General features: G+C 38.5%; 1 protein-coding gene across 10 annotated transcripts in view; it reads right to left on the reverse strand.

Moving 5' to 3' along the window:
• The window catches only part of OSBPL7 (oxysterol binding protein like 7), a 48,950-nt gene that overhangs the window by 9,200 nt on the left and 11,776 nt on the right, over window positions 1–27,974 (reverse strand). For 3 of the 10 annotated variants that reach the window (XM_087946868.1, XM_087946869.1, XM_087946871.1), the window contains exons 2-20: window positions 23,632–23,836; window positions 22,934–23,056; window positions 18,578–18,631; window positions 18,301–18,414; window positions 16,993–17,112; window positions 15,068–15,194; window positions 14,488–14,591; window positions 14,151–14,243; window positions 13,672–13,804; window positions 12,788–12,936; window positions 11,682–11,789; window positions 9,719–9,850; window positions 7,129–7,222; window positions 4,061–4,374; window positions 3,650–3,787; window positions 1,703–1,766; window positions 1,175–1,253; window positions 899–1,043; window positions 112–256 (exon numbers count right to left, since the gene is read on the reverse strand). In XM_087946868.1, coding sequence (XP_087802994.1) covers window positions 112–256; window positions 899–1,043; window positions 1,175–1,253; window positions 1,703–1,766; window positions 3,650–3,787; window positions 4,061–4,374; window positions 7,129–7,222; window positions 9,719–9,850; window positions 11,682–11,789; window positions 12,788–12,936; window positions 13,672–13,804; window positions 14,151–14,243; window positions 14,488–14,591; window positions 15,068–15,194; window positions 16,993–17,112; window positions 18,301–18,414; window positions 18,578–18,631; window positions 22,934–23,056; window positions 23,632–23,730 — 2,335 coding nt within the window. In that variant the 5' untranslated portion in view covers window positions 23,731–23,836. Of the gene's footprint in view, window positions 1–111; window positions 257–898; window positions 1,044–1,174; window positions 1,254–1,702; window positions 1,767–3,649; window positions 3,788–4,060; window positions 4,375–7,128; window positions 7,223–9,718; window positions 9,851–11,681; window positions 11,790–12,787; window positions 12,937–13,671; window positions 13,805–14,150; window positions 14,244–14,487; window positions 14,592–15,067; window positions 15,195–16,992; window positions 17,113–18,300; window positions 18,415–18,577; window positions 18,632–22,933; window positions 23,057–23,631; window positions 23,837–24,805; window positions 24,825–25,170; window positions 25,247–27,974 lie in introns of those variants that run through there. The other 7 variants (XM_087946872.1, XM_087946875.1, XM_087946874.1 and 4 more) reach the window with 6 other exon arrangements.

Raw genomic sequence — 27,974 nt, forward strand, 5'->3', positions numbered from 1 at the left:
TGAAGCTTGCTAAGTTAGGTAAAATCTGGTCTATGGATAAACAAACAATCCTATATAAGCAGCTGATACTCCCCCACTGCTCAGAAAACCTTAGTAGAATTGATTTCTTACTGGACTTCCAGAGGCACTTTCCAACAGGAGGCACGCCACGATACAACCCTTCGTGCCACTTCCCGAAAAGTCGATGGATAACCTTGCCATTATGGCTGTGAATGGCACCCTGCACCTCATTGACCCCGGAACCCCAGTAACGTGCCTGCCAAAAAGAGAAGTTAAGGTAGATAGGCTTCCTACCAGCTTTCTGTTCATCTAGTGGGAAGCCAAGGAGATGTCTGAGAAGATACAATGAAGATGGAAAGAAAGGGACAAACCTGAGGCTCAAAAGGAGAGAAATCAAATACAAAAAGGAAAAGGATGAAGCTTGATGACTACAAAAAAAACAACATAGGAGATGAGTATGGAATGAAAGCATTACCATATTGATTAAGAGTATCAGTCAAGAAATTAAAGGAGAAGAAAGCAAGTACCACAAACCAGGACAACAAAACACAGGAAGATATATCAAGGCAGAAGGGGTATTTAAAATTCTACATCAGAGAGAACAGGCCATAGCTCAGTGACAGTGCACCAGCTTTGTATCTAAAGTTTAAGTTTAATTCACAGTATTTCCAGATGGATCAATCTCAGATTCCAGAGAACTACTTCTAGTGAGGCTGAAGACAATATTCAGCCAGATGGAAAAAAAACAATCTACTATAGCTTGATATTCAATAGCCTCAGAGTTGACATTCCTGAATTTAAAAGCAGGGTGAAGAACCAGAAAGAGGAGTTAAGCAGAGACCAAAGAAAAACAGGACATAGCAGGAGTGAGGCAGATCAGATCCATATTAGAACTTACTTTGCAGAAAGTAAGCTTGCAGTGGTATCTGCTGTCTCTCGTGTTTCGAATCAACACCTCACCATAATGCTCAATCCAACGCTGTCCACTCAGGATATTGTGAATGCAAGAAGTCACCTTATTCCATTCATAGTGATCCCCAAACCTTTTAAAGGGAGAACAAAAACCATAAATGGGTGCCAGAAGTGACAGGGTTTTTTTTTTTTTTTGGGGGGGGGGGTAATGTGGGTGAGAGAAGGATCAAGGAGGATGGAACAAACAGGCTTTGTGACTCACCTGGGCAGCTGGACATTCACTGTACCAACTGGAATTATCTCAAGGGATTTACCCCAGAACTTATTTTTCCACTTCATGTCTAAACAAAAGTAAAAAGAAATGAAGTATGAAGTCACAATAACTATTACTTTAGGATTTGCATAAAATTAAATCGGGGTATGTAGTTTATTGCAATTGAGCCTACAACTGAGGTTCACCAAACTTACTGGGACTAACAATCCAAAAATTCCCGATCAATTGTGTTTCCAACAAATCAATTTTATACAGCTGTGTGATCAATGTGACGCTATTCTGATGCTTTAGGCTACAACTCCCATCATATCTAATTAATCATGGAGATAACTCTAGGTGGATGTTATTTCTTAAAAACAGATAAATTTAATCTCTTGGACTTTGTACAGATCTCGTTCTAGGAAAGAAGCTGACAAGTAATACTATTGTTTGTTTTAATCAAAAGAGCAGTCAATACTATTTTAATTAGAACAAATTCTACCCAATTTTCCAACCGTGAATAAGCTTTTTCCTCACCTTGCCAGAAAATGAAATTTTCAGACTCTGCATGGCAGGCAGAGATAGGAGGATGATGGCTCACCTGCAGTTGGAGTGGGACAGACAAAAGAGGACAAAAAAGTCTAAATCACTGTGGCTATCTGAATAATATTGATGTTGTTCATACAGATATTTCAAAATTATAGCTTTTACTTTAATTTAATTTTACTAATTCTAAAGTATTAAAATTCACAGAGCATCATAAACACTCTCACAAAATAGATTGCATGGAAGGACTATTCTTGCTTATTCTTAAAATCACTTCCACAATGCCCATGGATAGACATAAAAGACTAATTTGTTAGAAAGGAAATTGTCCCCTACTTCCCAATTAACATATTTTTCTTTCAAAGATTCTAAAAATAAACAGAAGTCTCAAGGGACAGAGGTGTGAGTTTGTTGGCATACTGGCATACATACTTATATTCTGATTCTAATCTGCATTCCAAGTTGACAAAAAAAATATGGGCAAGTAGGTTTCCTGCAATTTTTTTCCACTGCAGCAGTCTTCAGAAGAAATAGAATGTAACTGCCATCATTCCCAGATAACCTTAGGATTTGCCGATAATGGAAAGACTTGTTACAATTGTTTTCTTTTATTGCATGTTCTCCGTTTTTACTTGACAATTCAAGATAGCTTCATTCATTCATTCATTCATTATTCATTATTCATTCATTCATTCTGTAATAGCTTCATAAAAAATGACTAGGAAATACAAAGTTCCACATCTGTGTATATGGATCTATTTAAAGATCAGTTAAACTTAGATGAAGGCTGCACCAACGCTTAGGAAAACTTCCTAGAAAAAAACCCAACGTTTTATTTTACTCTATGTTTAGAATTAATCTTCCTGTATAAAGGTTAAAGGGAGGAAGAGAATTAAAACAAGGTATCTAAGACACTACTAAATCTTTAGAAGTAAAATAAAAGAAAGTTAATGCTCTTTCAAAGATAGTAGATAAGACTTCAAAAAATACCACTGCAAATGTAATCTGGAAGAAAAGCCCATAAAGGCGAGACCCTGAAATATTCTAAAAATATTATTCCATTTCATTATTCCAAAGATAAAATATTAAGCATGGCATGTTAAATACCTTCTACATAATTAGAAATTTTAAAAAAGGTAATCAGAGAAAGGTAACAGCTGAGATTAACCATTCAGAATCACTGTTAGGAAAGATGGCATGATCCAAATTATTATTTCTCATGAAAGGATTCCTCATGATGAACAAGTGATACAGAGGACATGTGAATTTGGAAAAACGCAGGTATCCAAGGGATTGAAGATGGAGGTGTGGATATATACTGGTACCGTTCTGGGGATTCAGATACTGATTCATTATGGGTCATTTTCAATTTAATGACATCTGTTATCTGAGGCAGAAAGCAGGGTAGAAATGATTAATGGCTTGTTCATTTTTGTTCTGGCTCAGTTCAGGTTCTCAAAGACACTGGTAGAAGAACTCAACAGATGCACAATGTTCTCCATAGCCACTTCACTCCCAGTAAGATACCACAACTTGCAAATGTGTGTCTCTTAGGCAAATGTTCTTCTTTGGAAAAGGAGACTTTCTTTCTCCCATGAATCAGCTGCCAAGTCATTCCTCAGATAATGCCAAGCTCCCTGCTATTCTGACTCAGAGATTGGAAGTAAAATGCCCTTCAATTTTACGCACACTCAACCATATTTCTCTTCCTATTAGTCTTGATTTTAAAAGCTGTAATTTCCCTCCTCCACTGTCATTTTATTCCTCATCCTACTCTACTCTAGAGAGCCAAATCTGCCTTCCTGTAAATTTCTCTGTTTGCTGTAATCCTTTTCCACAGATTGTTGGAAGAAAACCCTGATCCATCTTCTACATACAGTGTAAAAGTCATTGGAAAACTTGAGATCCTGTCTGAAACAGCTGCTTATGCCCAATTACCTGTTCACTTAGGAAACGAAACCCCTTGTCGGGACGGACACACTCATATGTTTCTCCCAACACAGGGTTGAATGGCTTGCTGCCAGCACGGTAGTAGGTAGAGGCATAGGCAGATACAGCAAAGGCAGCTATGCAGAGCTGTTGGAAAGAAGCAGAAAATATTAGGGATGCCTGCAAAAAGGAGGCACCGTTCCAAACAGGCAGAACATTCTCAAGACACATTATTCTATCAACTGCTGAAATAAGAAATATAAATATTTCTTATAAGATATATTTTTATTTATAGATACTTATCTATCTCAAACTGCCCTTCAAAAGCCCAGACCTGCCCATCGATGTGACAAACTTAGATCTAACCCTTGGCCATCCAGAGATGGTCCATCCCTCCTGACATAGGGAAATGCATATTACCAATCTTTCACAGGGGTCCAAACTGCAGCTGGCTGCATCCAGCAGGGCGGTGTACTCCAATTCTTCACAAAGGCGTTGCAGCATGTTGAGTGGCTCATTCAACTGCACCGGCATGGAGACCTTGGAGAGATCTTTGCCGATGTTGTTACGAAGAATGTTCCAGAGGCTGATGTCATTGGCATGGTTGTGGGAAGCTGGTAGGCAGTTCCTCCGGGTTATCCCGGGTCCCGGCCCAGGAAGATACAAAGGAAGAGGCATTGCCATACCTACACTCATCTCGGAAGAGTTCCCAATACATTGCATAGGGCCTGAGCCTAGTGGAGAGTAGAAAACAGTCAACTGAATGCTGGATCCCTAGATATCACCTTGGGTACCCACTAGGTGCCGTAACCCACCTAACTTAAAAAAAAAAGTTTATTTAATTAAAAAAAACCAGTAACTAAATAAACAGGCATTTTTCTCAGTACTAGACCCCAGTCTCCTTTGATGGTACAAATTGCCTCAAATTTACAAGTATTCCAGTGAATCTTTTGATCACGTGAATGGCATCTCTGATGAATTAATTTTCCTTTATCTTTGATTGTTATTACATAGATTTTTTTATAAGAGGGAGGGACTGTTGTATTGTTAGGATTGAGATGGGCTATTGTGCCTAAAGAAATAAGTAATAAAAGAAATAAGTAATATTCATTTTGCAAGCAAAGCATCAGTCTTGAGAAACATGTATTTATAGCAATGCTTGTTGATCCAAAAAAGACTACTCTAGTAGGGGAATGAGTATCCTAGTGTATCCTCAATTCACTTTCTTATAAATGGATATTTCATATCTGACATGACTATCATGACAAAACATTCTTTTTCAATTGGTCTACCTACCTTGGCAGACAGGAATGTTCCCCAAATTCCATATAATATATGATGCTGGTCTAAAAAATGTCTTTGATATTTATTCCATTTACATACTGCTAATGTACTACATATTCTTGATACAATGATAATAACTTGATTATCATATAATCATAAAGCATAAACTTCTTTTACTAACCTAATGGTTGTTTCCCCACATCATACTAACCTAAAAGCAAATAAGTCACGTGATAGATGACCCCAACCATAAATCTGGCTTTAAGATTAGAGGCCAAAATTCTGTTTTCTTGACCCAGAAACAATTGTCAAAAATCTTGGCCACAAAAGCATATTCTGCCAGTATATGTTTCCCAATATTCCTATCAAAAAGCTCCTGAATTAAATCAAAGGGTCATCTTCCTGGCCTTATTCCCAACGGTGATATGATGCATATTTCAAGGAAGCAAAGAAGAAATCACTTTTGCTCCGTTGTTTATCAGAGCACCTGGTATTCTAGCATTATAGAAGACCATTACTAATTAACAATGGGGTACCTCAAGGTTTGTTTTGGGAACAGTGCTCTTCAATATCTTCATAAATTATCTAGTTGAGGGGATAAAAAGGGAACTCATCAAAGTTCCAGGCAACACCAAACTTGCGGGGGGAGGGGGGTTATTGCCATCACCTTGGAAGATAGGCTCAAGATTCAGAAGGATCTCGACCAACCTGGACATTGGGCCCTAACTAATAAGATACAATTCAGTGATACTATAATTAGGTAGGATACTATAGTTAGGTAGGGAAGACAAAAAATATAGGACAGAATAGGCAGCCCTGGCTTAACAGTGATTAACTGTGAGAGGATCTTGATGTCCTAGTGGACCATTAGTTAAATATGAGTCAGCAGTGTGCTGCAGCTGCCCAAAAAGCCAATGCAGTCGCAGGTTGCATCAATAGAGGGATAGCATAAAGATCGCAAGAAGTGATAGCATCAATCTATACTGCCCTCATGAGACCCATATTTTTAACCACTTCTGGATACCACAATATAAAAATATACACTGAGACTCTAGAAAAAATGCAGAGAACAGCCACAAACATGATAAGGGACCTAAACCATAGGATGTACAGTTAAGGGAAATAGTTATGTCTAGCCTAACAAAGAGAAGGATTAGAGGTGACATGGTAGCTTTCTTCAGGGGCTGCCACAGGATGGAGTGATTCCACTTATTCTCCAAAGCACCTGAGGACGGGACAAGAAGCAGTCAGTAGAAGCTTTTAAAAAGAGATCCACTCTGGAATGAAGGAGAAATTTCCTGACAGTAAGAACAATTAATCAATGGAACAGCTTGCCTCCTGGGTACTCCATCGTTGAAGATCTTCAAGAAAAATTGGACAGCAATTTGTCCAGGATGCAACGAAGTCTCCTATCTTGGGCAGGAGGATTGGACTAGAAGACCTTCAAGGTCCCTTGCAGCCCTTTGATTCTGTGAACTTGTGTTATAGTGGATAAATGCATAGACTAAAACTAGTAGCCTATAAATTCTACTCCTGCTTAGGCATGAACTCACCTGGATGGATAATCACTCTCTCTTAGAGCTAGGAAGAAGACAGTGGCAACTATTTCTGAAAACGTTGTCAGGAAAACTATACAGATTCATCCAGGCAATGGCCAGAAGTCAAGACTTATTCAAAGGTGCATGCACATATGTATGTATACGTGCACACACAGACACACAAATTACCAGCCTAAAGAAAGAAATCACCTAAGAACCTGCTCAGTCAAGCCAAACTCATATAACATAGCTCATCGCTTTATCTAACAATAATAACTTCTACACATCACTTGTTATGGAAGGAAAACCAGAAGGTAGAAGATATATTAAGATCCTTTCCTATCTACATTTCTAATTTACCTTCCAATGTTTGTTTTTAACCAACCTTATTTTTGGAATCACAATTTCAACACTTCATGAGGGAGTCAGGTTACAGAAAGATCATCATTACTTAACTTTCCATAATCTGACACTCATCTGACATGTTGGAATGACAATTTGAAAAATTTCCAGCCAGCATGGCTAGTGGACTGTTATTTCTGAAAGCTGAAATCCCATTATTACTGGAAAACATGTTAATTCCCCCTGTCCTATCTTTCAACCCCAGCTCCCTATGGAGGTTTCTCCCCTATAGGCACACACTTGCCCATTCCTTGGATCAAGTACCTTTGTGATAACGGTCAGAACTTCCTGGCATATCCACCATCTCTTCTGAGATACTGTTGGTGACTTCACTGACACAGGATTCATCATCCGTGGCCTGGAGGAGCAACAGGAGGTTACAGAGACCACAGCAAATAGGGAGCTACCAGGAAAAAGCAAAAATGGGCAAGAAGAAAGGAAGGAGGGAACAAGGTTGCTATGTTGGGAAACTGAGGCAGGACCACAAGCTGAGAGGATACTGAAGGATGGATCTCCTATGGATCCATTCTTTAATAAGTTTATGACGAGGAAAATATTGCCTAGGTGAGGCAGATACTATCCTGCCTATAGCCACCAATCACACAGGAATCTCATTAACACAAGTTTTAAGCTCTAAAGAATGATTTGTAGAGAGCAAGATATTTTCTTGTCTCTATATAAAAAGTAAAAGAGTAAGAGAACTATTTCATTTAATTCATAACCATAAAATGCTCAATATAAAAGCTGAAGACTGTGCTAAGTAAGATTGCTTCTCCTTGATACAAATTTAAATAGAGCATATATCTAATTTTCCTTAAGCATTTGTGTTGGGCAGTTAGATGAGCACTGTTATTGGTTTTTTCTATGACTGGATTTTACTTATTTATTAATCAAGTTTATATGGCTTCCCATATCACAAAAAGTGACTCCGGGCAGCCTACAACAATACAGTAAAAACAATAAATAAACAAGACAATAATTAGTTAAAACAATTGATAATAATTATTAAGAATTAAAAATTATAAAACCAAAGCTAAAACAGGAAAAAATAATGGACGAAGAGATACTAATAAGAGAAATACCTCATAAGTTATTATTTAGCCACAGAACTGAGGATATTTTGTCAATATTTATATCTTTTAATCCTTGAAAATCATCTAGACTAACTTGTGAGAGATGGATGACTATAAGAAAAACCATACAAATAAATAAATAATAAATGGGCAGTCTTATACCCGAAGAAGTGTGAAGGGTAAGTCAATGTTTAAAGATAAGGAACTGTAAGGGAGAATACAGGCCTTAAAACTGCCAAAATATAAAATTTAGATGACAAATGGATGATCGACAGTTCTTTCTCTGCTCAATCCAAAATGGGCATATACAGTATTTGTATTTAAATTATGATAATTGGTATCAAATTTGGAGCTATAAACATATATTAAAACATTTAAAAGTTACATAACCTTATGCTTCCAATATTCTTTTTTGTGAAATGCTGGCTGTTTTGAGGACTTAAGAGATTAAAGAGAAACACTACAGTAAAGATTGGACGTGGAGCTGCCTGAGAAGCGGGACAATACAGTCTAGAGGCCTCTGAAAGGCAGAAAAGTGCCTTCTGTTTTCTTTAGGAGCAGCATGTCCCAGAGACATAGGAATAGGTCCTAATTTTATCCCAAGAATCTAGATTTATTTCCAAGTGAGAAAAGATGGTAATGGCAGGAAAGATCTAAGCTAAAAAAGCAAAAAGGCCTGGATTCTGCTAAGCTGGCATTTTCCAATCAAAAAAGGGAACCAGGAGAGGCAGGTGCTGAAAACAACTGGTAGGGTTTTGGGTATGTGGTGCTAACTGATTGGAGAATGGGAAGGTCAGCTGCTAGGGGAAGGGCGGAGTGGCTTGGCTCTTGACTAGTTGACAAAAGGAAGAAAGAGAAATGGGGGGAAAAAATAGAGAGAAGTGATGATCACATTAATCTAAAAAAACAGAATACATTGTTATGTTATAAGAAACATGAAATCCAGAGGTGGTATTCAGCAGGTTCTGACCAGTTCTGGAGAACCAGTAGTGGAAATGTTGAGTAGTTCACAGAACTGGCAAATACCACCTCTGACTGGAGATTTTACAGTACCCTTCCCCTGCCACGCCCACCAAGCCACGCCCACAGAACCGGTAGTAAAAAAAAATTGAATTCCACCACTGATGAAATCATCCCTTTGGCCTTAGATTAAGGCTAACCTGACCAATTGATCATTTCTAACAAATAATAAAACAACCAGGTAAACTATAGCTGAGAGGCACTGCATATGCAATAAACTGTAGGTACTCAATTGCTAAATGTAATTGCACATTTAGGCATATCCAATAGCTATTTCTTAGCTGACAGCAGATGGGGCAAATGATTCACTAAAAACCTGTCCACACTATTGCCCTGAGCTGACCCTAAGCTCTTGCAGCTCGGTATATTATAACAAATTCAGCAAGAATTGTGCAAATAATTGCACCTCAATTTTCAACTTTCAGAAATAGAAGTGTGCTTAAGATGACAACTCCCTTGAGATGACATCTCCCTTACATGGCCTCTAAAAACACAGCTAATTCTGTGCAGCTGCAGGGTTCCTTCTACTAGCCAGATTTCCACCTGTTGCTGAGACTTCCCATAAAGATTGGGCATCATCTGCTCACTATGAATAACCTCGTCAAGTTGATTTATATGCTGAATTTTCATAGGTCTGTTCAGAGCAGCCCAAAAAGATGTGTCCCTCTCAACAAGGGAGAAAAGCATGCAAATTCTCAGCCAGATGTCTCCCAAAAAAAGACTTCCTGAAATGCAAACTTTTCACAGGTATTGTCACTAACCTCATTCTCAGATGAGCTGGCTGACAGAAACACCTCACAGGCATCAAAGAACTCAGTATGTGAATCCGAAAGAGAGACAATGCTGCAATTTGAGAGCTGTTGCTTCTGTCCTTTAACCAGCAGAGCGTCTGGCTGAAAGAAGGAATAAAAAAAAATAATCTTCATTTTTAAAAATGTTTTATTGTACTGAGGTACAATCTAAATCAGTGTTTGTCAACCTCAGCAACTTTAAGATGTATGGACTTCAACTCCCAGAATTCCCCAGCCAGCATATATAAAATGTGTTTACACCAACTTCCACAATTCTGCAATAAGCCTGGCTGGCTAGAGAAATATGGGAGTTGAAATTCACATATTTTAAAAGTTGCTGATGTTGAGTAACACTGATCTAATTCATCCTTCTTTGCTCCAGTCCTTTCCAGATGGATTGGAACTGAAACATCATGCTTTCCTATACATTTCGTTTTTCACTTATTTTTAAAATGGATACATTTTCTCCTCCATTTCTAGGAAAACCAAGTAAAGCTGCAAAAACAATTAGGAGCCATTTGATTTGGTGGAATTCAACCATTAGAAACTGTCCCATCAGGAAAAAAGAGGGGGAAGGGAGGCAGTGGAATGGAACAAAACCCTAAACCCTTTCTCAGGCGTTCTTTTTCTTCTTCTTGCCATTTCAGATGGCAGCATCTCTGCCAAGTGGCCAAGCCTCAGAAGGCAGAACTTGGGGGAGGGAGGGAAGAGCTGTTGCCAGATTGATTGATTGATTGATTGATTGATTGATTTAGTCAATCAATTATAAGATAACAGGTATAAGTATAAACATAGTTATGGATACATGAAATGGATACATATAAGAAAAATAAAAAAAAGAAACAATAGGACAGGGACGGTAGGCACGCTGTGCGCTTATGCCAGCTCCTTACAGACCTCTTAGGAAAGGGGTGAGGTCAATAGTAGACAGTCTAAGGTTAACATTTTTGGGGTTTGGGGAAGAAACAACAGAGTCAGGTAGAGTATTCCAGACATTGACCACTCTGTTGCTGAAGTCGTATTTCCTGTAATCAATTATGATTCCCAAAGAGGAAACTATAATAAAAGTGTTGCAACATTTCTCAAAATTTAAATAAAGGTGTTAAAAACTGTTTCAAAGAAACATCTTCCTGCAAAGCACTATGCAGCACTTTTTATGCTGCCGAATTTTTATCTATAAAGACTTCACATATGCCTTTTCCTGTTCAGCAGTCTCTTTTGAAAGAAATGTGCTCTTCTCTTTCAGAATTACTTTCACCAGCTTCTTGTTAGCAAATTTCTCACCTTCTAAAAGATTTGTCACATAATTTAGGCCATGCCATAAGACAAGCTGATATTTCAAGAACTGTTAACAAAAAAATCCCATCTGCTCCTGCTACCTAATATATACATTTCTTATGTATAGTGTTTTTAATCTGATTACCAGACTTGGTATGTATATCATTCAGAGTCAATTTTAAGACTGGAGTAACACAAAAGTCTAATAAACAAAACAAAGAATTTATTCAGCCTTTTCAGGCTGAAAAGACTGGAACTTGACTCCCAATTTGTATCAATACTTACAGAGGATGATCATAACATTAAAAAAACAAAACTCCTTCCATGGTTCACTACTTTTCAGACAAGAAAATACCCAATTCCAACAGCAACAGGGTCTATTTATTTTTATACTTTAATTTAATTAAAACTATATAACCACTTATCTCAATACTATGACTCTGGACAGGTACAATAACTGTCAGATGCCACAAAATAGGAGAGAAGCTGTTTCCCTTGTGATAATTCTCTTAGCTGCTCACCATACTTTTCTCATGCAGCCTAAGGAAGCATTTATGTGTTAATACACAGTGATTATGCTAGAGATACATCAACTGTCCTGTGATTTCTGGCTGTAAAGCAATTCAAATTACTTTTCACTTAGGGAAAAATTTACCTCATCAGCACTGAATGAGGCAAAAGAATCCAGAGTGGTATCTGAGGAGATGGAGAGAGAATGAAAGCGGCGTATACATTCAGGATTGTCAAAAGTCTGAAGAGAAGCCTGGAAGGAATAAAAAAAAGATTGTTATTTTGGCACAGGGGAAATGAGGAAGTTAGTGTTAAGGGTTATAAATTAAAACTGGGTACTGATCATTTCCTAAACTGTGAAGAAATTGAGCTCTGACTTAAAGCACTCAGACAGTCACATGCAGGGGGATTAAATACATTTGCTATGAATGGTAGAACTTTTTACCAGTTTGGTGGTAGTTATCCTCATCTATCCCTAGTTAAGGGGGTGGATTAAAACCAGGCACTGAGTTCTAGTCCCTCTGTAAGCAAGGCCAGGTGATGATGGTGGGGCAGGTGCTTTCTCTCTGCCCAACCCATCTCACAGTTTTGAGGGTTTTTTTTATGGGACAAACAGAAGGTAGGAACATTATATAAGCCACACTAAGTATTACAAAATAAAGTTGGAATGGCATCATCATCTTTCCAAGAACTACTTCTTTCAAATACATGAAATAAGATGGTAGTGGGGTAGTGGGAAGATCCTTGCAGTTCATGTATAATGACCTGTGCTGGATTTGGGCTGGGGGAATGTAGGAATTTCTTAGCTATGCCTTAAATCAGTGATCCCCAACCTTTTTTATGCCGCGGCCCGGTACCGGCATCAGCTGGGCGCCGCGGCCCGGTACCCGGCATCAACTGGGCGCCGCCATCTTTTTGACGAAAAAGTGCTTCCGGTGACCTCACCGAAGCACTTTTTCATCAAAAGATGAGCGGCGCAGCGCTCGGTGAGCTTTTCGGTAGAAATGGCTTTCACCCGGAAAAGCTCATCGAGCGCTGGCGCCATCATCTTTTGATGAAAAAGTGCTTCCGTGAGCTTTCCCGAAAAGCTCACCGGAAGCACTTTTTATCAAAAAGATGGCGGCGCCCAGCGAACCAGCGGCCCGGTAAGACTTGTTCCGCGGACCGGTACCGGTCCGCGGACCGGCGGTTGGGGACCCCTGCCTTAAATCAACACTTGACAATTCTTTCAAAGGATCATGACCCCCTTACACCAGCTGTAGTAGAGTTGATGCCATCTCCAGGGCCATCCTGTGCAGCAGACAGAGTGTCACGTTGCAGATCTAACATCTGCTGCAATTCTTGGAGCCGGTCACGCTCAGAGGTCAGCACAGCCAGCACACTGCTGAGAGAACCATGAACTGGCAACAACAACAAAAATTACAGACAGCATTATCTTCCATTAATGCAGAGGATTCTGTATCAGGAAATGATTCTGGAATCCTCAGAATTTTAACTTTCTTGAAGAACCTCAAATTTTATAGACTGCAATTATCAAAATGGGATTAATACATGCTCAAATAGACAAGATGGTGCCTCCAGATATTATGAGCTTCAGTCATCATTAATCCCAACCAGTATAGGCAATAGCAAGAATGGTAGAAACTCTAGTACAAAACTTCTGGAATGTAAGAGTATCTATTCTTGATATATCAAGATCTAGTGAAATCTCATAAGATAGAGTTGATTTGATGTTTGTGTGCAAGCAAGAAAGACAGTGTACTTTCAGGAAGTGGGGAGAAATCTCTAAAGTCACAACATTGCTTTCTCTTTCTGATGCAGTCTAGATAGCTTTATTGGCAGAATATGAGGGAAGTTATAATGCAATATGTCTGGAGATAAGTAATGGGTAGGTCACAAAAGGAATCAGAATTCTCTAGATCGTGGCTGTGGTTGACTGTGATAAAACATATGTCTCCGGAGAGGGGAAGAATTTAAGAAGAGAAGAAAACAAATAGTCAGAATCCATAAAATGATGGCTTCATTCCTCTCCACAGTCCACCATGGAAATCAGTGTGTCCCACTACACCATAGTAAACATTAGACAGTCGTCCCTGAGCTTTTGATACAACTATTAATATCTGCACTGAGCTCACCTTTCTGAGCTAAGATCCAGAAACTTCTTTGGAGTTGACTATACTCTGGAGGTACGCTAAACATGGCCTGGTTCTGACAGGACTCAAAATATCTTGAGAGATTGGGAACGGAGCCATGCAGGCGTCCCACCTGCTAGAAGAAAAACCAATTGGTTTTAGGCACCCACAAAAACTTCCCTATCACAAATTCTTTCCTCTCCAGTTCCTTAAGATGATTCCTTTCTCTATCCCAGAAAAATACCTCATCTCCATAATCAACTGTGGCCCTTCCTAACCTTGGAATGTGGTCAATGGTCCACTATTGATCACACTGATTGGCAGCAACTCTTTGGGCCCTTCATCCAGCCCTCTCTGGAGATCTGAAATTGGGATTTTTTACAGAGCAAAGAATCTCTCCATTGCTGATTGATTGCTCCTCTCACTCTATATCTCCTACCTTTGTGCCAAATGCTGTCTACCCCATCCCCAAACCATCTCACCCTGCCTATGGTGTCATCCTTTGCAAAGCTCTGAGTGCACCAGATCCGCGTCGATCTCTTTGCCTTTCTGGGTCTTTCTGTTCCTGTTGAGGTCTGTAAAATCAAGATGCAATCTCAAACTGTACAACCATCAAATATAAATTCCAAATCAAAATGCTAATCATAATCTAATCTCAAGAATGCTCTGATTTTGTAATTGTCACTACAGCGTGACTCATAATGGCCCTAAGTAGTGTGAAAGTAACCTTGGAGCCTTTGACCAAATATGTTGCTTAAATAACTTTTTTAATGTAAAACTTTAGAAAAAAGGAATGCTACTAACACACCTGTACCTTACCTGGCTGCTTGAGATTAGAGGGGCAGAGGGAATGCGGTGAAGAGATTCCAGACTTTGTAGCATACGGCTGAGCTCTTGAAGCTTCCCCTGACATTCTGAGAGTTCTGAAAAAAAATAGGAAAAAAAAATAGAAAAAAGAAAAAGTAGACTATGAAATTGTATGGTAGCACTGCCTTTTCTCTCGGAATATCAAAACATCAGACAAAAACATCAGCCATTAGAAAAGAACATCTGCTGGGAGAAATTTGCAAAGGGAAAGATGGATGGATGATCTATGTTGAAAAGGTATTTCACTGGATAAATTCCACAATAATTTACGGTATTCAGTGACCAAAACCTGAGGAAAATTGATTTGGGAAGAACTTGCCCTTCTGTTCCATAAGTCCACACGTAACGAAAGATACTATATTAATGTGGGTAATTGGTCAATCCCTTTGTCAGGTATCTACTTATTCTGATAAATTATATTCTAATATCCTTATCTCTGAAGATGAAAGCTGGCTTGGAAATAGCCAAGGCTCAAATATTGTGACTACCAGCTAAGAGAGACCTTCTGAGGTTAAGAAGGTTTCATTCTTACCTGCTGAGCACCTGTCCAGTCCTTTGCTGTCACTGAGCCAAGAATTCACCTTTTCCTGGGGACTGGCCAGCGAAGATAAGGCAGGGGCACTTTCTGAAATCAGTATGTGGCGCCGTGAGTTGCAAGCCTGCAAGAATGAAGCAAGACAATATAGGAAGAATGGAAACTAGAAGCAAAGAAAATGGGTAATTCACTCCACTTCAGAATCTAGGATGGATCTTCAGCCTGTGAAATTCTTGGGTACACTGGCAAATTTGTGAAAGATGTTATCATAAAATGGATTCCACAGAGGCCATCAACCTTTCAGACCTCAGGGACCACTAAATTCATAATTTTAAATCCCGCAGACCATTCATATGATCTGCCTAATGACCGACTGGGTGGGCATGGCTAGGTAGTCATGTGACTGGGTGGGCATGGCCAACTCACTGTCACTCACATCGAGGGGCGCCTCTACTTGCCCCTTCCCTCCCAGCCACTCCTCGCCTGCCCACCTGGGCTCCTTAGGGCCCCAAACAGGAAGCAGTTGTTGGAGCTAACTAGCTACCATGAGAAAGAGTTGGCAAAATAGCTGTCTCAGTTCAAATTGGATCTGACCAAGAAGGAGGCTCAGCAGAAGCACTTCATTAAGGACTACAAGCATAGGCTTTCCAAGCAGAGAGAAAACCTGCGGGAGTGCAAGGCCAGGTCCCAGTGCCTGGAGACTCAGCGGGCTGAGATGGTCCGCCAGTTCCAGGCCATGATGAAGTCCCACTGGAACAAGGCCCTCCGGCTCTTCGCCACCAGTGGCGCTTCCCTCCAGCCTTCGCCGAAAGCCCAGCACCAGGAGGCTTAAGCAGACCCTTTTGCCCCTCTCTGACCAGCACAAAAAGACCCTGAAAGGGAAGACTCTCTGCAGCAACACAAACATTCATTGCACATATCCGGCTCAGGGGCCATAGTTTGAGGACCCCTGATTTAGTGCAATATACAAAATGCAAATAATTTTTTCTGTGGACCACCAAACTTTTCTCGTGGGCCACTAGTGGTCTACAGACCACCAGTTGATGACCGCTGTCATAGAGGACATTCCCAACCACATGAGAAATTTGCCTGAGAAATTGAGTTCAAAGCAGAGTTTGGATAGTACCCTAATGCTGATATCGGCTTCCATAAAATACAACAGTAGAAACATGCTTCTTAACTCCAGCTTGTCTTCTGAGGACTATGTAGAATTTTCCATGTTATTTTCTTAATAATAGTTTAGAAGTAGTTAGCTGTGACTTCTTCAGAGATTTTTTAACTTGTTGTTTTGATGTCCCACTTTAGTAAACAGCCCTAGGATTTCCTGGTGGATGTTAAAATACCACATCCGAACTTGCTTAGTTTTCATTGTCATTCAAGTTCATCTAGGTACTGCCACCCAGCTGACAGAAACATTAAAAAAATGACTCATTTCCAAGATGCATCTTGCTAATGCGCAGAAAAATCCATACAAACTCTTAGATCAATACACACATACATACACACTTCTGGTGTTTCACATTACCTCTTCTAAAAACCACCCAATTTATTAGACAGCAAGAGAATTTTTCTCCTTCAAATATAGTTTTATTTGCTGGCTTTCTCAGCAAAACAGAAGCAGCACCTTTCACCCAATTTACTTCTTTCTTTTCTTTTCCATGCCTCTAAGTCCATGACGAGCTCAAAGGCATTCTAGGGAGAAGAGGGGAGGGAGGGGAGGAGAGGAGAATTATTCACTTGGAATAATCTACACAACTTTGACCCATGTTACAAAAAGCGATTCTTCGGACAGATGCTATACAATTTTCCTCTCTTTGCAACAATCTACAAAAAACAGTGAGGGATACTTAAGATGCTCCATTATCACATTTCAGAAGAGATGCTTGCCGTCAAGAAAGAAGGCTCTATTTTACTGTACTCACTTGTGTGGGATGAGAGGCTCTGCCACCACCAGTCTGTCTTCGGGATACATATGATTTCTCTGCTTGCCGGTGCAAGCACAGCTTTGCAACCCAATTATTGAATAGCTCTTGGGACTTTATCTGAAATAAGTGAGACCGAGACAAGACCGCAAAATGTTAAGAAAATAAAAACATTTGTCCCAAACATTGTGATTCTGAGTTGCAGCACAAACTGCGTCTTCTGCTCAAACCAATGTTTATAAGATGGGGGAAAATATAACAAATGTTTCATTTCCCCTCTCTGACAACAACACTCTTAACAATCTGTTCCTTCTTCTGATACCCCAAATTAGTAACTGCAAGTAACTTCATTCATATAAAGACAGGGTCAACTCTGCCAGTGGAAATTGTACCACGAATCAGATGGGGATAGAAGACAATGTTTGAAATCTGAGGCACAAAACTGATTTCTAGACCTTTATTTGAGAATTGGCATGAAATTATGAGCCTCATTTTAACATGATTCCATGGCAAGAATTTGCGTTTTTTTAAAAATTTTTATGAATGACAAAAGATAGTAACTTGCTATGGTTATGGTGGAGATAACCGTTGTTATTAAGTATTCATTTGACATAGAAGATTTAAAAACTGCCTCATTTCAGAAACAAAGGCCATGGGAAGCCTCAGATACTTAATCGTAGTAAATAAAAATGTGCAGCCACCAATTAATACAGGACCAACCTGCTACATTATTTGAAAAGTGCAAGAAAATGTAACTTAGAAGCTAAGTCCTGCTTTTAGCAACGGATGAATACGATCAGATTTCAAGATGTCATATAGTCAGCTGTGCCCTGCATGCATATACATGAATAATCCTACCTTGAATGGGTCTTAAAGATTCAGTTGGTATTTGAATTGTATCTTTACAGAACAGAAGTGGACTCATTACCCTTTACCAAAAATCAGGAGAATGATAAGCTGTGACAAACAAAATGCTCAGTGTGGATACTATTATGTTTGCTGTACTCTACAGGCATATATTAGATATTAGAGAATTACTGTTCTGCAAAGCATTTTCCTGCTTCACCACATGGAGAAATGTGGTTTGTGTAGCCAGCACAATGACTTTGCAAAAACATGTTTTCAGGTACAACTTGTCAGTTCAAGCTTTTCTCCATCACATACATTCTCATTCCAGTTCTCAGAATTTGAACAATGGAGAAACAACAGCTTAGCAATTGTAAGCCAGAGCTTAGGGATGAATTGGAAATGATTGCAGAATTATAGTGATCTTTTCTGTTCTTTCATCCTGAGTCATTCTACATGTACCTTAAGATGATAAATATTCTCTTCTGTGTCCAAGTCCACACGTTGGGCCTTCTTATTAACTGACATGACTGACAAACAAACATCTATGGAGCCATGTAACTTCCCCTTCAAGACCTAGAGAAAATATCAGAAATGTAGTTATACAGAAAAATTATATAAGTCCTTTTCTTAAATAAGTTTATCAGTAATTAACTGGCCCCCTTTGTCCCCATCAGGATTCCTGTAAATATTGGTACATGACACTCAGTTATTCCCAATTCCATTATTCTGTACTCACATCTTGGCGTGTTGTGGCATATTTCAGAATGCCATCTTCCAAAACAAAATAACGCTTAGAGTGAAAAAGAGAGAAAAAATGAGAGAAAGGAATAAGTCAATAGTACTAGACTTGACAGAATAAAATCAATGCTACATCATATGATATTCCTTAAAAAGTTGAAAGAGTTGAACAATACAGTCTCAAAATTGCTTTTATCATACTCACTAGTTTTAGACTAGTCTTTTCCCACTCAATTAATGACTATGCTGGCTGAGAATTTTAGAAGTTGTAGTCCACCAATTGAAAAAATTGGTTTAGATTGTTGATTATCAATGGAGATCATAAACATGATGATGTTTAATATGACCCATAGCATAAATAGAATAAATAATTTTTTTACTATTTATTTATTGTTCAGTATTTCCAATCAAAATTCTAAGCACCAGTCATGCCATTGTTCAGAATGCATATTCCATCTTTCCAGCAGTCAATATTTGGTCTAGTAGTTAAGGCACTAGGCTAGAAGCCAGGAGATTTGTGAATACTGCCTTAGGCATGAAAATTGGCTCGATAACTTTGGGCCAGTCACTTTGTCTCAGCAAAATCCAAGACATAGGATTGTTGTGGGGAAAATAAAATGAAGGGAGTATTGTGTGAACTCCTTGAATTATTTATAAAAATATTAAAGGTGAGATAGCAATAGCAATAGCTCTTAGATTTATACACCTCTTTAAAGTGCTTTACAACGCTCTCTAAGTGGTTTACAGAGTCAACATATTGCCCCCAATGATCTAGGTCCTCATTTTACCGACCTCGGAAGGATGGAAGGCTGAGTCAACCTTGAGCCAGTGAGGATCAAACTGCTGAATTGCTGGCAGCCAGCAGTCAGCAGAAGTAACTTGCAGAACTGCATTCTAACCACTGCGCCACCCCAGGATATACATAAAGTAAATAAATAAATATTAATATTGGTTATTAAACACAAGCTTTTGTCCTGCTTAGGTATTTTTCCCCTGAAAATTAATTTCACCCTTGAGCTTAGCCAACAACATTCACAGATTCTTGCTGCTTACATTGATGTTCATTTTTAGATGATTGTTCTGAGACAATTGTAAAATTGACCTGTTGCTCAACATCCTTTAAATATTCCAATAAAAAAAACCTCTATACTTTGAACTTTGAACATTGTACTTGTTAAACTTCATAAAACAGGCTACATTTATTATACTTTATTTTCACAGACCTAGATTCTTAACAACTGAGGCAAGAAAGATCATAAAATGGGGCACAACTCACTTTACAAATATCTCACTTAATAACAGAAAAATTGGGCTCAATTGTGGTTGTAAGTCGAGGACTACATATATTTACCACTGGCTAGTATTTATTATTATCATTGTGATTCATGAACATTCCTGCTGGATTCTGATGTCAATAGGGAAGCTGGTAAGAATTCATGAGCTTCCAGTTTGAGTCTCTTCGGCAACAGACTAAAATCTGCGATCGTGCGTGGTTTCGATCTGTGCTCGCCGCCGGAGCGCCCCGAGCCAGCTGGTTTCGGGGCTAAGCCACCCCGTAGAGGTGGTGAAGAGGGGGGAGACTGCCAGCAGGGTCGAGGAGAGCGGCATCTCTCTTCCCCAGCTGACCATTACCTCCCTTTCCTGAAGGCGGTAGCAGCGGTGGTCAGAAATGCCACCTCAAAGAAGAACTGAACCGGAAAAGAACGTGCAGGAGGAAGATAAGAAGAGAAAGTTTTGGTCGACCGGGTTAAACTGAAAAAGCAATAACATAAGGTACCCTGGAATTTAAACTAAATACCATTGTTCTCAAAGAAGATTTTGAAGCAGCGAAGAGAAAAAAGGGAAAGGATTAGGTTTTTTTTTCTTCCCTTTCATATACTGACAGCTAAGAGACTTAAGCAAGAAATTGAAAAAAAATCCACTTTGACATTAATAGGCATTTAAGCTGAAAATAAAAGTCAAAGGGATAATAAAGATTTCTGGATATTTAAAAGTTTTTAAAAGCAGGACAGGAGAAAAAAAAGAATAAAAGGGTAGGATCTGGAAAAATGGAGGAGACTGCCTGGAACTAAGGAATGGAACTGTAACTAAAAGGTACTTACAATGAAACTTTAACAAGATTCCCCAAAGATACATCCTAACTGAAACTTGGCAACAAAATAATAGAACCCCAGGAAGAGAAAGTGGAAAAAAGAAGCAAGAGAAACAGCCTTGGATTATTTGGATTACTTGGTGATTTTTGGTTTTTGCATTTAAATGACTAAAACTAATTGGGTGGTTGTTTAAAAGTGTTTAAAATGGCATCACTCTTAGAAGAACTGAAACTGGAACTTAAAAAATGGAAAGAAGATGCACAAGAAGGGAGAGCTTCTTTTGGCTTCGTATTTCAATTCTTAGATATGGAGATCTGGAACTATGAGAAACAACAATAAATGCTTGCAGAACAAGAAGATTGGGACAAAGAAGAAGCCATCTTTAATGATCAAATAATTTTAAGTGGGGGAAAAAAAGGAAAGGGGAGAAAGAGAGTGAAAGGTTTAAGACTAGAAAAAACAACCAAAAAGAAGAAGAAGAGTTTGAAAGATAAGTATAATATTAGAAAGCAACAGAAGAGGGGATTACAGATGAGAGAATTAGAAGTAGAGAGACAAGGGGGTAAAAGGGGGAGGAAGAAGAAGAGGGGGAAGAAGGTAAGGAAAAGAAGTTGTAAAAGACAGAAACAAGATATAGAGAAACAGGGAAAAGATATAAGGATTGAAACCATAAGCCTGTTTAGAGATAATGGGTGAAAATTTAAATGTAAAAGGGATTCTGCAAAGGTACATAAGATAGCATTGTTATATTACAAATAGAAATAATTTTAGAAAATATGACTAAAATGATTGATACAATATTCACTGTAATGTAGTAGAATGTTTGTTAATAAATAAATGAATTAAAGTGAATGAGATAATTAAATTAGGAAAGGATGGGAACATTTTAATTATTATTAATGATTTATAAAACTATAAGTGAGAAATACGGGAAAAAAAGAATTATGGAAAGTTTATAAGTGTTCCCAAGGAAGTATGATATTTAATTGAAAAGAAATGTTAAGGATGTTAAGATTTTAATGAATATTAAATTAGAATTGAATTGGAAGGGAATGTGTGATTTATTTACATATATATATATATATAATCTTTTCTTTTTAAGAATATAGTGTGTATTTTAAGAATGTACCAAGCAGAATTCGATTGGAAGTTATGTATTATATTGAATGCTATAATCTTAAAGGTACACATTGAAGCTTAAATAAGAGTTTGAATGGATAAAATTAAAAGATATAAAGGTGTCATACTCCAATTAGTAACTTCAGGGGAAAATTTGTTTAATGAGAAAAGATAATATGAAATTGCAACAGGATAGACAAAAGGATAAATATAATGATTTGAATTGAGATGAGATAATTAAAATAAAGTTGAGAAAATTAAAAGAGGGGAAAAACTATGTAGAAAATATAAAACAGTAATAAGATATGGAATAGAACATAAAAATGAGCATGAAATTGAGTTTGCGTCTGTATGAAGAAGTGATAACCTGGGACCATGCTATTTCCAAAAAAAGATGTTTTATTTGTATTTTGTTTTTGTGAAAACCCAAATAAATTTTTTTTTTAAAAAAAGAAGAAGTCACAACGTAAGGTTACATAAGGCCCTCAACAACCTGTGTAATCCTTGTTTAATAACAGCAATCTGGCTTGCTGGAGATACCACTGCTAAGTGATGTAGTCATTTTTTTTTTAATTACAACTATGTCATATAAGGATTGGAAGTCCCGGTGTTCTTAAGCGACAACTCCCTGTATTTTGTCAGAATGATCTCAGTTAATTGCAGCAGAGTTTAATCCTTGGTATGACACTTTGAAAATACTTGGAATTTCTAATACTTGGAAATAAGACCCCTTAACTTCCATTAAGAATTTACTCACAGCTAAGTATGCCTAAAATTGTAGCCCCAAAGCAAAGCAAAATAATTCACATATATTATGGCAACAATCCTTGTAAAAACTCTTGAAAGAACCATCTGTCATTTATCGGTCTCCTGATAGACTGAAGTGCAGCTCCTAGAATTCACAGCAGCAGCCAGCAAATATTTGGGAGACCGACACTTTGTTTATCTCCATGGTTTAGGAGAGCCAGAGTGGCTTGGAAATGGGAGTTGTTAATTTAGTACTACAGTTATTTAATTCAGACCACTGGGAATAGCAGACAAGTAGGGACAACTCAGGATAACAAGGAGCAAAGCTGCAGTTCATCCCCACCCTTGAATCTTTGGAGGGAAATACGAATCCTGCTACTTTACTGACACCATACCTTGTGCCAGCCTTTCAAAGGCCATTTTCGCTTCTTTAGCAGATAACCCTCCTGCCTTTCTGGCTGCTGGCTGACCCCACTATGGATGTGCAAATCATCTATCACTTCCCAGCTCTCAGAACTCTATATAAAAGAAAAAGAAAAAAGATCAGAAACAAGGGAGCTTTCATCCAAAATGAAATCTTTGGTGACTTGGGTTGTAACTATCCAGGCACTATCCTCACTATCCTGCAGCCCCTTATCACTGCCAGATAGAGTTCAAGACCATGTACTTTGCCAATATTGCAGTCTGGAGTGTACAGACCCTTGAACAGAGTTGAATTACCACTTTCAACAGTCTCGCAAAATACAAACAATACAGGCAACATTAGGAATTACTATTTAATAAAATTTAGAACAAAAATGGATAATTAATTTTCCCCAGGAACCACATGAGAAACATGGACTGTCATGGCCAACGATGCTGCCCTGCATCCCAATGCTGCACCCCTGCCAAGGCCCTGCCAGGGATAACTGAAGGGCCAGGTGTGGCCTGTGGGCCATAAAATACTCAGCCCAGCTTCCCACCCCAACACATCCATTAACCCAAGCAAAGTAGACAGGTGTATCTGGTCACACATTTGATCTCGAGTTCCTCTCCCAATCCCAGGGACATGTAGGGATCAGTTTTGTAGACACTCTGTCAAAAGGATCCACACCTGCCAAGCAATGCTGTGTTTGGAAGATACAGTGCTATTGGACCGGGAAGGGGGTAGTGCCCTTTTAGGAGATGATGGTTCTTTTTCATGGTTACCCATCCCTGGGAAGACTGTCCTTCTCTTGGCATGAACCAAGGAAACATCAGCAATGCACTTTTTGGGACTGTGTTTTCATCTCCAGATCATCCCCTTCATAGGGCTGTAGCTATGAGAAAAGAAAAATAGTCAAATCAGTACTCAGGCACCCTGATTAAAATAACTCCCAAGGAAATTAAATCACCCATATGGTTTGTGATCAAAGCATTTCAGTTATATGGAGGGGCAGAATTCTATTTCCTTATCAGATGGTATCTGTATTTCTTAATCACAACTACTTTCTTTTTGCTTTGCTTTTCCACAGATTATAGCCTTTTTTCATGAATAATTCCTTAACCATAACTCAGGTTTTTTAAATACCCAATAATTTATATAGATGTGATTCTAAAACCCCAGACAAAAATTGAAATATAGTTTTTTTTAAATTCTCTTCTGCAAATCATGGTGCAAAATTTGAAGATGACAGATTTCCTCCTGTTTCAAAGCACAACCTGATAGAGGCTTACTAAGAAATCAATCTTATGTCCATTTGGACTGTCTCACACAACAGGATACAGAGTTGTCTTCCTTTCCAGGATCTGTTATGAAGGGAACAAATGATTAACAAAAGGATCCAGGGAACCAAGGAAAATGTTTTCCAGATTTTGACCTTTATTTTGCTGTATAGTCATGTCTGTGAGGATTTATCTAGACTAGTATTAACTCCAATCAAGCTCTCCTCTTTGGCCAACAACCCATGTCTGAAAAGAATACCAACTAAGCCTTATCCCCTATTTTGCTGAGTTAAGTCTTAGCTTTGCCTTACATTGCAGTCCCCTCTTAAAGATCTCAGCCCCCTAATCCCTGATATCCTAGAAACAAGGCTGTGATGTCATGATCTAAATCCTTAGAGATTGGATAATCTTGGCTTTCAACTTCTGCACAGCAATATGTAGAAACTGAATGAACCTTGCTCTCTCATACACAAAAATTGATAGATTTCCCCCCTTGTTCTACTTTTCCTCCATCCCTATCCAAAGCACAAATGGTGAACACACAGCACCACATGCACTAAGCTTGGTTTTTTCCTCTTGCAGACCTTGTTGTGACTGCAAAATGTAGATTCCTGTTTTTCTCTTCCTGCTGCAAAATTTAGCATATAAGCATAAGGTGTTTTTTCCTCCTTGCGAAGAGAGAACAATTAGCATTTAACAAGAGGAAGAAACCGCCCTGCTATTACTATGACTGATTCACCTAATCCTCCTGCCAATAGAGACTCAGGTAGCTCCTCTTAAACAAACCTGAACCCCATTTCTACACCTTGCCCTCTGACCAGTCTCACCTATACAATTGTCAACACTTTTCTGGTTCTGTTGCAGCAGCTATTCAATTACACTCTTTATGCATTAATCCTCCCTTAGCAAACAGGTTCTTAATTTGTCACTTGATCGTATGTGTATTTACCCAGATGTAAGGTGCCCTGAATTCAATTGGAACAGTCATGCAGAACACTACAGCTTTAATGTCTCAGTCCCTCTCTGTTTCCTGCTGAAGAGAGAAACAAAGGGGAGAAAGGGAATACATCTTGCCTAGGTTCTTGTTGTTTTTTAAGATTAGTTGAGACCTTAACTGGTCAATTGGACCTTAACCTTAACTTCGGGTAGAAAAGGGAATCTTAGAAAGGGGGGCACTGGATGTAATTTCACATCTGTAAACTATGGTTCCCATTACGGAAATGAGCCTTACGTGAATCTCATGTATGACCCTGTCATAAATCCTGAAGCATGACACAAGATAGGAGACGTTCCATGGTTTAACCAGAGTTCAGCAATATATTTATATGCATTGATATATCATTGATAGAAGATCTGCCATCCACCCCCTTCATCTTCACTTTGCATTGATAGCATCCTGCCATAAAAAGGGGGGGAAATGGGGAGGAAACACCGAGAAGATGATGATAGGACCAGAGGTGCCAATCCAAAACAACAGATAAAGAGATCCAAGGATATAAGTGTGAGAATGGAATGCAAACATCCATCGAAGAGGCGCCAATCATTAGAACTGTTACCCAAACTGCTAATTTGAATAGTATTAGACACTGATCAAATGATGAAGGCGGGGGTGTGTGTGGAACCTGAGAGGATCTGGGAAAGTGGAAAATCAGAGGGTTTATGCAGGAATATTCAGATCTGGGTTTGCTTATGCTGTAACCACTTGGCTTTAATAAAAGCATACCTTTTCTCTACAAATGGAGTCAAAGGTTTTTCTTTCCTAAATGCCCAAGTTGGGTCAGGCCTGACAAATTAGCCTGTCCAGGTTTTGAGTAAAACCACTGCCAGCATTGGTTTATACAGCTAGTTTGCCTTAATGAACCACTTCGGGCTCAGATGAAATAATGCTGGCCCATGGTTGAATGAAAAAAAACCCTGAAAACTTTTAATCTTTCTACGGGTATACAAAGGATGGAGAATATTGAATCCTAAAGTTTGCTTGAGTACATTCCTTCAAATGATTTCTATGGAAGCTGCCAAAGGGTTTTTGTGTTTTTTTTTTTTTTTTTTTTTGTGGCAGCATAGAGTTAATTTTAAATAAAGAGATCTGCTTTTCTTTATGGCCAGCCAGATTTCTCTGCTTAATCATGTTTTTTAAAAAATATTTTTCTCTGGTTTGAATAAATAGACTCAAGTGTAAGTACTATTTCTTAGAAATCCTTTTGATAGTTGAACAAAGGCCCTACTCATAAAATAAACAAATTCACAAGAATTAACTCATGCTTCAATTGCTGTATCATAGCTCTGAAACACTTATGCATAACATTTCTGTCATGTCCAAAAAAAATTATGGCACAAGATTGCTTTCTGTCAAAAGTTAAAATCCTAGGTTCCTAAGACACTTCAAAGATTAGAAGCAAACTATCTGTCAATGGATTCCTCTGGTGCTTTTAAAACGCTCTTGCTCGGGACAATATTTTTCAAATTATTTTGAACAAGAAGCATGAAAGAAGTCCATCCCCAGTTGTGGCCTAGGTGCAATCTTTGAGCCTGGTTTGACTAGTGCAGGGGCCTCCAACCTTGGTAACTTTAAGAATTGTGGACTTCAACTCCCAGAATTCCTCAGCCAGCTTTGCTTTGCTGGCTAAGGAATTCTGGGAGTTGAAGTCCACAAGTCTTAAAGTTGTCAAGGTTGGAGACCCCTGCACTAGTGAAGATTTCTATGGAATAATTTATGAGATTAAGTACAAATAGTCTCTGTTTATCAACGTTTGCTAGTGATCATTTGAGGTTATGATGAACTTCCCCAAAGCTACTGATGATCTGATTTTGAAGAAGAGATGGCCGCACCCTTTCATTGTGATTGCATTTTGGTAACTGGCTTGCATCTGTGGCTGTTTGCAGTATCCTGTGATCACATGACTACGGTTTTTGTGGGTTTTTGCTGTTTTATTTCTGATTTCCAGCAAAAAATGGCCATTGGGGAAAACAGCTTCTTTTAGCAACCACTGCATTTGCTTAATGACTGCCCCCCCAAAAGGTAAAATATGGCATGATTGCCTGGTGACTGCTTAACAACCACTGCAATTTATAACAGTAATTCCAGGCTCAGTTATCCTAGTAGGTCAAGGATTGCTATGTGTATTTCTGAGTGATTAACTGCAGGTGGTCTCCAACCATTTAATGACATTTGAAGTTACAAAGGCACTGAAAAAAGTAACTTGTGAATGGTTTCCACACTTCACACTTACAACCACTGCAGTGTTGCAGAGTTTGAACATTTTAATCCCTTTTCTAATGATTGATTTTGTACATGATCAACCAATGGTACGAAAGAGCATTTAATCAAAAGTTTTGCATATGGGAGTTCAATCTCTCTCGATTGTAAACCATGGTTTATGCTTTACATGGCATATGAACTTAGCTGTTGTCTTTACCTTGTTCAGTGAACCACAGCAAAGTAAGACATACTTTAGCTCAGTGTGTGAACTTAATCACTACACTGTTATTTGCACAGCAGGTTCATATCAAAACCATTTTGACACACAAATTATGTTTCCTGAACTGAATAAGTTCAGATGGATAGAATATTAGGAAATGTATGTTTTTCTGCCTTTATTGACTAATGAAGCTAACTATAATTATTCACTTTTGTCACTTACTCAGTTTCTCTTTTTCTTCCTGTTAGAATAACATACTTCATCCAAGCCTTCAATTTCCACAAAATAATAAACAAAAACACATAATAGGAAGCAAGCAATATGAATTTGAACA

This window comes from Notechis scutatus, chromosome Z (assembly GCF_049901735.1).
Source record: "Notechis scutatus isolate UNSWTSFEM ecotype Mainland chromosome Z, rNotScu1.2, whole genome shotgun sequence".
Classification (NCBI taxonomy): Eukaryota; Metazoa; Chordata; class Lepidosauria; order Squamata; family Elapidae; genus Notechis; species Notechis scutatus.